General features: G+C 35.9%; 1 protein-coding gene across 1 annotated transcript in view; it reads right to left on the minus strand.

Moving 5' to 3' along the window:
* The window catches only part of RAD18 (RAD18 E3 ubiquitin protein ligase), a 113,273-nt gene that overhangs the window by 67,285 nt on the left and 33,457 nt on the right, over positions 1 to 12,531 (minus strand). Inside the window, exons 8-9 of the mRNA XM_052647438.1 lie at positions 4,803 to 4,879; positions 3,453 to 3,513 (exon numbers count right to left, since the gene is read on the minus strand). Of these exons, the coding sequence (XP_052503398.1) occupies positions 3,453 to 3,513; positions 4,803 to 4,879 (138 nt within the window). The remainder of the gene's footprint in view (positions 1 to 3,452; positions 3,514 to 4,802; positions 4,880 to 12,531) is intronic.

Here is a 12,531-nt window from a genome sequence, read left to right on the forward strand (position 1 = left end):
ACCAGCCCATTTTGAAGGAGATCAGCCCTGGGTGTTCTTTGGAAGGACTGATGCTAAAGCTGAAACTCCAATACTCTGGCCACCTCATGTGAAGAGTTGACTCATTGGAAAAGACTCTGATGCTGGGAGGGATTGTGGGCAGGAGGAGAAGGGGACGACCGAGGATGAGATGGCTGGATGGCATCACCGACTCGATGGACATGAGTTTGAGTGAACTCCGGGAGTTGGTAATGGACAGGGAGGCCTGGTGTGCTGCAGTTCGTGGGGTCACAAAGAGTCGGACACGACTGAGCGACTGAACTGAACTGAACTGACACAACAGTGATGTGCTCACATCTGGCACCTGTGCACTTCCTCCTTCCTCCCCACAGGTCACAGTTGGACCTGCCCCTTCAAAGCTTAAAAAGTGAAAAAAGAAAACAGTTCTGTTAGCACAACTAAGACATACCATTTATGGGATACTTAATCAGCAAATATTAACTCTCCACCATTGGCCGGGCACTTTAAATGTAAATTTAAATTGGAAACCAACCAACCAACCAAAGAATAAACAGCTACCTAATTGACAAAACAGTAACGTGGTCACACTGGGAAAGATACATACAAACATCATTAAGGAAAATGAAGTGATAAAGTTGGGAAGCTGGTAATAATGAATAAAATGAAAACTATTTTTGGCACAAATTTGCAAGCTACAGAGTACTGAAATTCTTTACAGAAACGTCACTGTGTAGCCTGAGGTCAGGATGGTAAGTCAGGAATGTTTCCATTTGAATCCCATTTTCTTCTCACAGAGATGCTTTGACAGCAACTAATTAATATTTGCAAAATGCTTAGTGATGAGCTCAAAGTATAATGTGAGTCACAAATCAAAGAGCAGGCACATTTGACAAAATTCAGCGCCCATTTATGATTAAAACTCTTCAAAAAACAGGCATACAAGGAAACTACCTCAACATATTAAAGGCCATATATGATAAGCCTGCAGCAAACATTATTCTCAATAGTGAGAAACTGAAAGCGTTCCCCCTAAGACCAGGAACAAGACAAGGGTGTCCACTTTCCACCACTATTATTCAACATAGTTCTGGAAGTCCTAGCTATAGCAATTAGAAAAGAAAAAGAAATAAAAGGAATCCAGATAGGAAAAGAAGTAAAGCTCTCACATTTTACAGATGACATGATAGTGGACATAGAAAACCCTAAAGATAGTATCAGAAAATTACTAGAGCTCATCAGTGAATTTAGCAAAGTTGCAGCATACAAAATCAATACACAGAAATCACTTGTATTTCTATGAACTAACAATGAAAAATCAGAAAGAGAAATTAAGGAATCAATCCCAATCACCACTGTAACAAAAAGAATTAAATATCTAAGAATAAACTCACCTAAGCAGACAAAAGAACTGTACAGAAAATTATAAGACACTAATGAAAGAAATCAAAAAGAACATAAACAGATGGAAAGATATTCCATATTCCTGGGTAGGAAGAATCAATATTGTGAAAATGACTATACTACCAAACCCCATCTACAGATTAAATGTGATATCCCTATCAAATTACCAATGACATTTTTCACAGAACTAGAACAAAAATTTCACAATTCATATGGAAACACAAAAGACCCAGAATAGCCAAAGCAGTCTTGAGAAAGAAGAATGGAGCTGGAGGAATCAACCTTCCTGACTTCAGATTATACTACAAAGCTACAGTCATCAAGATAGTATGGTACTGGCACAAAACCAGAAATAGAGATCAATGGAACAAGATAGAAAACCCAGAATAAACCCATGCACCTATGAGTACCCTATTTTTGACAAAGGAAGTAAGAATGTACAGCAGAGCTAAGACAGTCTCTTCAATAAATGGTGCTGAGAAAACTGGACAGCTACATGTAAAACAATGAAACTAGAACACTTCCTAACACCATACACAAAGATAAACTCAAAATGGATTAAAGACCTAAATGTAAGACCAGAAACTATAAAACTCTTAGAGGAAAACATAGGCAGAACACTCGGATGACATAAATCAAAGCAAGATCCACTACGAACCACCTCCTAGATTAATGGAAATAAAGACAAAAGTAAACAAGTGAGACCTGATTAAATTTAAAAGCTTTTGCACAGCAAAGGAAACTATAAGCAAGGTGAAAAGATAAACCTCAGAATGGGAGAAAATAATGGCAAATGAAACAACTGACAAAGGATTAATTTCCAAAATATACAAGCAGCTCACACAACTCAATACCAGGAAAACAATCCAATCAAAAAGTGGGAAAAAGACCTAAACAGACATCTCTCCAAAGACATACAGGTGGCTAACAGACACATGAAAAGATGCTCAACACTGCTCATTACTAGAGAAATGCAAATCAGAACCACAATGAGATATCACCTCACACTGGTCAGAATGGCCATCATCAAAAAGTCTGCAAGCAATAAATATTGCAGAGGGTGTGGAGAAAAGGGAATGCTCTTGCACTGTTGGTGGGAATGTAAATTGATACAGCCACTATGGAAGATGGTATGGAGACTCCTTAAAAAACTAGGAATAAAACCACCATATGACCCAGCAATCCCACTCCTAGGCATATATACTGAGGAAACCAGGGTTGAAAAAGACACATGTATCCCACTGTCATTGCAGCACTATTTACAATAGCTAGAACATGGAAGCAACCTAGATGCCCATCAATAGATGAATGGATAAAGAAGTTGTGGTACATATACACAATGGAATATTACTCAGCCATAAAAAGGAACAGATGAGGTGGATGAACCTAGAACCTATAAAACAGAGTGAAGTGAGTCAGAAAGAGAAAAATAAATATCATATTCTAATGCATATATACGGAATCTAGAAAAATGGTTCTGAAGAATTTATTTACAGGGCAGCAGTGGAGAAACAGACATAGAGAATAGACTTATGGGCATGGAGAGAGAGGAGGAGAGGGTGAGACGTATGGAAAGAGTAACATGGGAACTTACATTACCATATGTAAAATAGATAGCCAAAGGGAATTTGCTGTATGGCTCAGGAAACTCACAAAGGGGCTCTGTACCAACCTAGAGGGGTGGGATGGGGAGGGAGACGGGAGGGAAGTTCCAAAGGGAAGGGATATATATATACCTATGGCTGATTCATGTTGAGGTTTGGCAGAAAACAACAAAATTCTGTAAAGCAATTATCCTTCAATAAAAATATAAATTAAAAAAACAAAACAAAACTTGTAACTCATCAAAAAAAGAAAAGAGCAGGCACATACTTGCAAAAAAAAAAAAAGTCACTGTCTAAATAAACATTCAACCAAAATTCAGTCTCTTAAATAATATTAACAGGAAAGTTTGCACTGAACATTAATATACAAAACACATTTAAAAAAAATTACTTAAGATCAAAAACTGCAAGCCAAGTCTTTTGCAAATAAAGTGTAGTATAACTTACGATATTTACTGTGAATTTCATCTATTTCCTTTTCTGTTTGGTCCTTTGTAAAAACCATTACCTATAAAAATGAAATATTCTTAATTAAAAATTTTTTTAAATGACAAAAAAAGTAGTACAGTAAACTTAAAAGTCTCTAATGTGGATGTTTAAAATTCAGGAAAATAATCTCTCATCCCTGTTTTATATAGACCAAGAAGATTAACTCCTATTTACTTCTTTTAATACTATAATTAATATATGTTTTACTTACATCAGTAGAAAATGCAACACGGATTCTACTAGAATATATAAAGTATTAACACAAAAATCAATTAAATTTCCTATGTTCAATATTTAATTTTTTCACATTTATCAGTACAACAGGTTACACAAGACTGAAGAGACATTTAGTAGGTCATTAATAAGGCAGATCTCCCTGTTTGTCCTCTGTCTTTTCCTAATCTAACTCCCAAGTCTACCACTCCTTTGTGGTAGTATGTAGAGAAGATGCAATACAAGACTTCATATGTTAAATTTCTAGTTCACTTTTTAAAATATTAAACTTCAAAGATCAGAAATGTACTGACACAATTCATTATAGTTTCCATCTTATAGTCAGCACACGGGTAATAACGAAATCAATGAAAATCTCTTTTTTTTCCTATCTGATTATAAACTTACTTGCCTAAAGTTGTTGCTTTCCTTATAAACACGCTACCAATGGCCTAGAAAATGTCTACATGGGAGAGCCCAAAACACTTCCTCCAGTGTCAAAGGACACAATGACTATTTTCTTCTTTGATACCCTTTCCTCAAGTTTTGGACCATCAAGCTAGAGGAAGGCAATAGTGAAGGAATTTAGGTCTCCGATTCCCTCAACAAGCTCAACAGATGCTCAATCCTCATCAACTCTTACAATTACTTAACTTCTCAACCAGTATAATCATAAAATTGCAGAATGCCAGCATTAAAAGGGGCCCTCAGAGATCATAGAGTTCAACCCCTGAGTCTTACAGATGAAGATCCTAAAGGTCACACAAGTTAAATGGTAAACAGCTTATTAAATGCAACTGCCAGAGAAAGGGTCAATACTAAGGTTACCTGATGTACAGGCACATGACTTTCCCAAAAAACTGTAATTCGCTAATAAACTCTACTTTGGATTGATTTTGTGCCAGAAGACTGCTAAATACATTAGAATTTTGTACTAAAAATGAGCTGTAAGTAAATCATAATACATTAAATGGAAAAGTATTCTAGTACATTTCCCACTGAACAGATTCAATACCAGTTTGCTTTAATTTCTAGGGTATTCCACTTTTCTTTCCTTCATTTTTACCAAGATACTTAAAAAGACCATCAACATACAGTTTCATTGAGTTTACTAGCTTCAAAACGCATCCGAGTCTTCTCCATATTTTCAATTTCTTGAACTATTTCAGCAGCTATTAAAACAAGGACATACAGTCAATATTAATTACATGACATGGCTCAATGTACTCTAGTTATATGATCTATTAACACTGAAGCTAGATGATGGGTATACGTGAACTCCCTGTTTGGTCTTTATAAATATTTTTCTGTAAGTCTAAAGTTATTTCAAAATAAAAGGGAAAAAAAAATTAGAACACAGAGTTAAAACATTTAACTTTTACACATGCAACTAGTTTAAAAAATAACCAGAAGAGACAGCAAAGTCATTCTGCTCTTTCCTTTGAGTAAACAGATATAAACAGCAGTTCCAATGGAATATGCAAATTAATCTATTAGTGTGAATTCTGTTCTTCCGGGATATCCACTCTAATGCCAATGTACAAAATGTTATAAGAAGGTACTTTTCAAAGAAAGTCAAAGGTCTATAAATAACAGGGGGGGAAATGTCCCAGACTCCAGAATTTTTGTCAGTAGGTGTAGTTACCAATCATATACATCAAAGAGATCTGGAATATGCTCCATCTCATATGTAAATACCTTTGACCGCAAATACCATGAAGTTTACCAATGCTTTCTGCCTACTAGGCCAACACATTAAGACTAAAGTACATATAGTGTAGGGGAAAGAACCACAAGCCCTGACACACAATTTATACATAAAAGGATACTATGTCTAGAAAGGAGTGTAAATGATGGACAACAAACACACCATTAGGCATGGTTGACACTGTTTAGGCTGGATAACTGGTAAACAGGGGAAATGATCATATTCTTCACCATAAGAATTTAAATTCTATATAAATTTATACAAAATCTCTATTTAAAAGTTTCTTACAAAACCCACAGTCCTTGAGAGGATCATTTAAGAATGCAATTATCTCAATTCAAAGTTTATTTTTCAAGGACTGAGAGGTACCCTTTGCCTCCCTAATATCATTAAAACCAGTAGAAACAATGTAAACAGTCTCTATGAGCTGAACAACTACATAAATTTACTGAATCATGGTATAACAAAAGCAAAGGGACCACTTGCATTCTGCCCAATCCACTCACCCAAGTATCACTCGAGATAGAGAACATCTGGCATACTGCTCTCCTCTAAGATATTAAGCAGACTATATTAGGACTAGATGCAACTCAGGAGCTTAAATCTTTCAGGGGGACTTCTGATTCTATATAAGATATAAAGACCTGGATATAGTGTCACTCACACCCTAGTAACAAGAAAAGCCTGAATAACTTATAAAACTGTAACTCTTCTTGAATCCATCAGAGCTAAGCTCACAGAGAAACCAACTAGCTGGAAATCTAAGTCAGATGCCTCCGAGGAGAGGGTCATGAGTACTGGCTGACATAATTAAAACAAGGATCATCCTACTGCTGGGTAAGAAGATTTCAGACAACCTTTCCGATGGATTGTAAAAGGCCAAGGGTGAACCACCATAACTGCATAAAAATCCTGGGAAGCTTAGATGTGGGGCTCACACCAAATTCAAGGTTATTTTCTATAGACTTTACTGGGTATTCTCAAGAACTACTGAAGGAAGGGTGAGAATCAGAAAAAGTATCCCTCCACATCCAAGCCTGGGAAAGGAGAACAGCCTCCACTGCAGGAAGGACATGAAGCCCTATTCCTCTACCCTCTAAACCTTAGGAAACAAAACCGTTAAGCCACTGAGGGAAGGCCAGCAAAACTGAAGACCCCAGAGCACAGGTAAATGGAGACAGGAAACAAACAAAATCCTCTACTCTGGCAGAGAGGTCAGGAAACCCCGGGCCCTGATCACTAGAGGACCCCTGCCCCTTGGGGAGGCACAGGGTCACTGAGAGCCCCACCCAAGACCCAGGATCAAGGGCCTGCCTAAGACAGAGGCTATGCTAGAACAACAGAGAACAACCTCATGCCCCCTACCATGAACAGGACCTCCATGTGATAAGTAGCTGTAATCAGCCACTGGAAGAGAAGTGAGCATGGAAAGAGACTTTTTCAGGTATGGGTTCACAGGGAAAACCTAAGTGTGAGTGAGGCAGGAACATTTTAAAAACAAACTTCTGATAACTCAGGCACCAACCTAAGTACAGGGGATATGAAACTGGTGGTCAACTATAGATAACTACAGCAAAAAAAACCCTAACCAATGAACCACACACACAGTGAAGTCCTAGCAGAAGAGGAGACAAGTCCATTTTTCAGTCATTCACACTATTTACTTCAGTATTTAGCATTTCAAATATTGTCTGCTTTTAACCAAAATTTACAAGATATATGAACAAGCAAGCAAATAACAATAACAAAATCAAACTCAGATATCACCCAGATTTTAGAACTACCAGCAATGAAATTTAAAATAACTATGATAATATGCTAAAATATCTAGTGGAAAAGATGAACAACATGCATTAACAGATAGGTCATTTTAGGAGAGAGATGACACCATCAAGAAGAACAAAATAGAAATGTTAGAAATAAAAAAAAAATTTAACAGAGATAACTTGACCCAGCTAAGGAAAGAATCGGTGGACTTGAAAATGAGATTGATGGTATTAACCAAACTGAAACAGAAAAAAGGGGGAGAGGGAAACACAGAAAAAAACAGGAGTAGAGTATCTAAAAACTGAGGGACAATATCAAATGGTCTAATAAACATGTAATAGCAATCCCATAATAAAAAAGGGAGAAGAAATATTTGAAGATCTAATAGCCAGAATCTGCTAAATATAATGAAGATATCAAACCACAAATGCAACAAGCTCAAAGCGTATCAAGCAAAATAAATAACAACAACAACAAAAAATAACACAACAAAAACACAACAATATAGACAGAGAAAATCTTGCAGCCAGTCAGAAAAAGGGATTTACTATACAAAAAAAGGCCAAGTATTACATCATGTTTCTCATCAAAAACTATTCAACTCAGAAGAAAATGGAATGAAAAATTTGAAATGCTGGGAGTAGGTAAGAACCCACTGACCCAGGATTCTATGTCAATGGAAATATGTTTTAGAAGTTAAAGAGAAATAAAAACTGAGACAAACAAAAACTGAGAGAATATATTATTAGCAGACCAGTACCACATTAAGTGTTAAAGGTCGTTCTTCAAGCAGAAGAAATATAAAACCAGAAATTCATCTCTGTAAGAAGAAACAAAGTGCTAGAAATGGTAAAAATGAAGATAAATAGGAAATATAGTTTTCTTATTTTTAACTCCAATACTTTGGCCACTTGATGAGAAGAACTGACTCATTGGAAAAGACCCTGATGCTGGGAAAGACTGAAGGCGAGAGGATAAGGGGACAACAGGGGATGAGATGATTGGATGGCATCACCAACTCGATGGACAAGGTCCAGGAGTTGGTGATGGACAGGGAAGCCTAGTGTGCTACATGTAGCAAGGGGTCACAAAGTCGGACACAACTGAATGACTGAACTGAACTGAACTGAATCTTAACTGCTATAAAAGATAATGGTCTGTTTAGAGGAAAGTGTCTTTGTTCAGATTTCTTACTAGGAATAAGGAGGAAACTATACAATGAAGATACTGACAAGGTGATCAAAACTGCCATCACAAAAGAAGGGCACAAAGCTGTCAAATCCCTCTAGATGAGATGTTCTGAGAAGGACAAAACATCACTTATTGTATTCTGGCCACAAATGCCAACCTGAATGTAATTATAACGAAACATACGGCAAAGCCAAAATGAGAAACATTCTATTTGGGAAAAAACCCAACAATAACAAAGACTGTATTCTTTTAAAATGCCAATGTCATAAAAGACCAAGCAAGGCTTAGGAATTGTTCCAGAATGAAAGAGATTGAAAGGATATTACAACTAAATTTAATATTGTGATTCAAAACTGGATCATGTACTGGAGGGGGAAACAATCTATAAAGGCCATTTTTGGGTCAACTGCTGAAACTAGAATAGAGATGAAAGTTGATACTTGTACTGCAGCAATAAAACAGAACATCTCTTTTTCTAGGAAATACACAATGAAGTATTTAGCAGACAAGATTATACGCCCTATTCCCAGTTTAAGAAAAAAATATGTGTAAATAAAGAAGCACACACACAAACACATATACATTAATACATAAAGCGAATGGGACAAAATGCTAACAGGTGAATCTGTGTGCAGGGTATCTATGTATTCTTTATGATAATGTTTCAAATTTCCCATAAATTCAAAATTATTTCAAAATAAAGTTTTTTTAATGCTAAATTAAGACTTTCAGACAAATAAAAGCTGAAGGAACTTGTCTCAACTAAACGTGTGCAATACAAGATTAAATGAAGATTTTCAGGCCAAAAGAAAATGACATAAGATAGAAATCTGGTTCTAAGCAAAGAAATGAAGAATAACACAAACAGTGAAAGTATAGGCATATAAAGACTTTCCTTCTCAATTTTTAAAATCTCTTTAAAGGAAAATTGACAGTTCTAAACAAAAATGGTAAAGTATAATGAGATTTATAACAAGAAAAATCTATGACAATAAAACCGGAATGGATCAAGGTCAAAATGGTGGAACAGGAGGATCTGGGGTCCATTCTTCCCCTACATCAAGAATACAACTACAATCTTCAACAGAGCTTCTCTTTGGAGGGCATGAAACCACGGCCAGCGCAGCTACATCTCTGATCACTTACTTGGGGCTCTACCCACATGTTCTCCAGAAAGTTCGAGAGGAGCTGAAGAATAAGGGTTTACTTTGCAAAGGCAATCAAGACAACAAGCTGGATGTGGAAATTTTGGAACAGCTTAAGTACATTGGGTGTGTTATTAAAGAGACCCTTCGACTGAACCCCCCAGTTCCAGGAGGGTTTCGGGTTGCCCTTAAGACTTTTGAATTAAACGGATACCAGATTCCCAAAGGCTGGAATGTAATCTACAGTATCTGCGATACTCATGATGTTGCTGATATCTTCACCAACAAGGAGGAATTTAATCCTGACCGCTTTCTGCTGCCTCACCCAGAGGATGCATCCAGGTTCAGCTTCATTCCGTTTGGAGGAGGGCTTAGGAGCTGTGTAGGGAAAGAGTTTGCAAAAATTCTTCTCAAAATATTTACAGTGGAGCTGGCCAGGCATTGTGACTGGCAGCTTCTAAATGGACCTCCTACAATGAAAACGAGTCCCACCGTGCATCCTGTGGATGATCTCCCGGCCAGGTTCACCCGTTTCCAGGGGGAAATCTGATGGGCCGGAAAGCCCAGACCTCAGACTTATTTGAAGTGTACATAGGCATTTTTACCTAGTGTCGTGTTGATTTGATTATATTTAATTTCTAAATGTATATTATAATATTTATGTGTCTCTTCTACAGTACCACAGTCTTTAAATATTAAAAGAATGAATTTGGATAGTTTCCAAATAAAATAAAATCTGAAGGTGAAAAAAAAAAAAAAAAAAAAAAGAATACAACTACAAGTGGAAAAATTTGCACAGAGCACCTGCTGAACACTAGTAGAGGACCTCAGACACCTAAAACCAAAGACGGAAGGAATGAGGTCCTTATGTCACACACAGAGTATGTTATTTGAATGTGGACTATGATAAGTTGAAGATGCAAATGGTAAACTCTAGAATAATCACTAAAAGAACAGAGATACAGCTAATAAACCAATAGTGAAGATAAAATATAGAATTAAAAAATAATCTAGAAGAAAGCAAGAAAATAAAGCAAAAAAAAACAAAGAATGGACAAGACAAATAGAAAAGAGCAAGTTGGTAGACTTAAACCCCACCAAACAAATTAAATGAAATGAAAAAGTTCTAAACTCTACAATTTAATGGCATATCTTGCCAAATTAAATTTAAAAAGCAGATCCAAACCATATCCTGCTTACCAAAAACCATAGTTTAAACACAATTTATGTTTAAAGAAAAAAGTGAAATAAGGTTATTACTCACGGAATATTACCAGAGACTAAAACAACTATTTAATTATAATAGATTAATTCATCAAAGACACACCAATACTAACTGCACAGGCACCTCAAAAATGTAAAGAAAACAGAATATACTGAAAGGAAAAATAAAAAACCTATAAATATCCTTTGAGATTTCAATAATGTTCTCAGTAAGTGACAGAATCACTAAACATAGCACCAGTAATGATGTAGAAGACTTGAGTATGATACCTTAGCAACTTTACATAATTAACATTAGAGATCATTGAAAAATAAAGCAAAATTTTCCAGGGCCTAAGGAACACTTACCAAGGAAGACCTAATGCTGCGTTATAAAACAAGTCTCAATAAATGTAAAGGGCCCAAAATCATACAGAACTGCTTCAATGGAATCAAATTACAAATGAATAAAAAAAGATATCTGAGAAATACTCAGATATTTGGAAACTGAAAACACTTCCAAATAATCCATGGGTCAAAGAAGAGATCACAACAAAAATCAGAAAATATTTTAACTGAATGAAAAGGAAAACGCAAGAGAAATAAAAGCATATGGCTACATACAAATCTATAAGCCCATGTTCATAGTAGCTTTACCCAGAAGAGCCAAAAACTGGAGACAAGCCCAGTTGCCTATTAGTAGTCATGTATTCATCATTTCAAAATCTAGAACATTTCCTTTACCCTCAGAAGTTCTTCTGCCCAGTAAGTTCCCTCCTCCTTACCCTTAAGCCCTGGGACATACTGATCTCTTCTATGCCCCCAAAGTTTTGTTTTTTCTAAAATGCCAGATAAATGTTTTCAAAATATAAAGCATGTAGTCTTTTGTATGTCAATGCTTTTGCAATTTATCCACATTGTTGCATTTATCAGTAGTTGATTCATTTTTATTGCTAAGCAGTGTTCCATTGTATGGTTCCACCACAATTTGCATACAACTATTCACCTATTAATAGACAATCTCAATAAACAACAAAGCTGGAGGAACTACATTACCAGACAGCAAGACCTACTATAAATCACTCATTAAATAATTAAGACATTGCAGTAGTGGCACAAGGATAAATAAATGACCCAATGGAACAAAACAATGTTCAGACCCACACATAACACAGCTGATTTTCATCAAGAGGTACTAACAATTCAATGTGTAAAGGATGCTTTTTCAATTAATGCTGCTACATCAATTAGCTGATCACATGGAAACAAAAAAAGAATCTCACCTCTCACCATGCAACATACGCTTAAACCAATTTCAGATAAATTGTAGGCTGAAAGGTAGATGCAAAAAGAATAATGCTTTTAGGGAAAGAAAATGATCATGTGGTAGGCAAAGACATAGAAAGTAGTATCCAATGGAAAAATGCAACAAATTGGATACAAAATTTAAAATTTCTACCTCTCAAATGAAGCCATTAAGAGAGTGAAAAGATGAAAGGAGATAAGCAAATATACACACCCAGGAAGATTTGTATCCAGAAAAACTCATGTAATAACATAAATTAATTAAGAAGCAACAGATCCACAACATAGAAAAACTGGGCATAAAACTTAAATGGATATTTCACCCAGAAGAATATCCAGATGACCAATAATTATATAAAAATATGGTGAACACTATAAGCCATTAGGGAAGCAAAAATTAAAACCATAATGAGATACTGACATGGACGCACTAGAATGGCCAAAAAGGAAAACTCACGACACTGATGATGATAATGATGTGGAAAAACTGGAATTCTCATACCTT

The sequence above is a fragment of the Budorcas taxicolor genome, chromosome 1 (assembly GCF_023091745.1).
Source record: "Budorcas taxicolor isolate Tak-1 chromosome 1, Takin1.1, whole genome shotgun sequence".
NCBI classification, from domain to species: Eukaryota; Metazoa; Chordata; class Mammalia; order Artiodactyla; family Bovidae; genus Budorcas; species Budorcas taxicolor.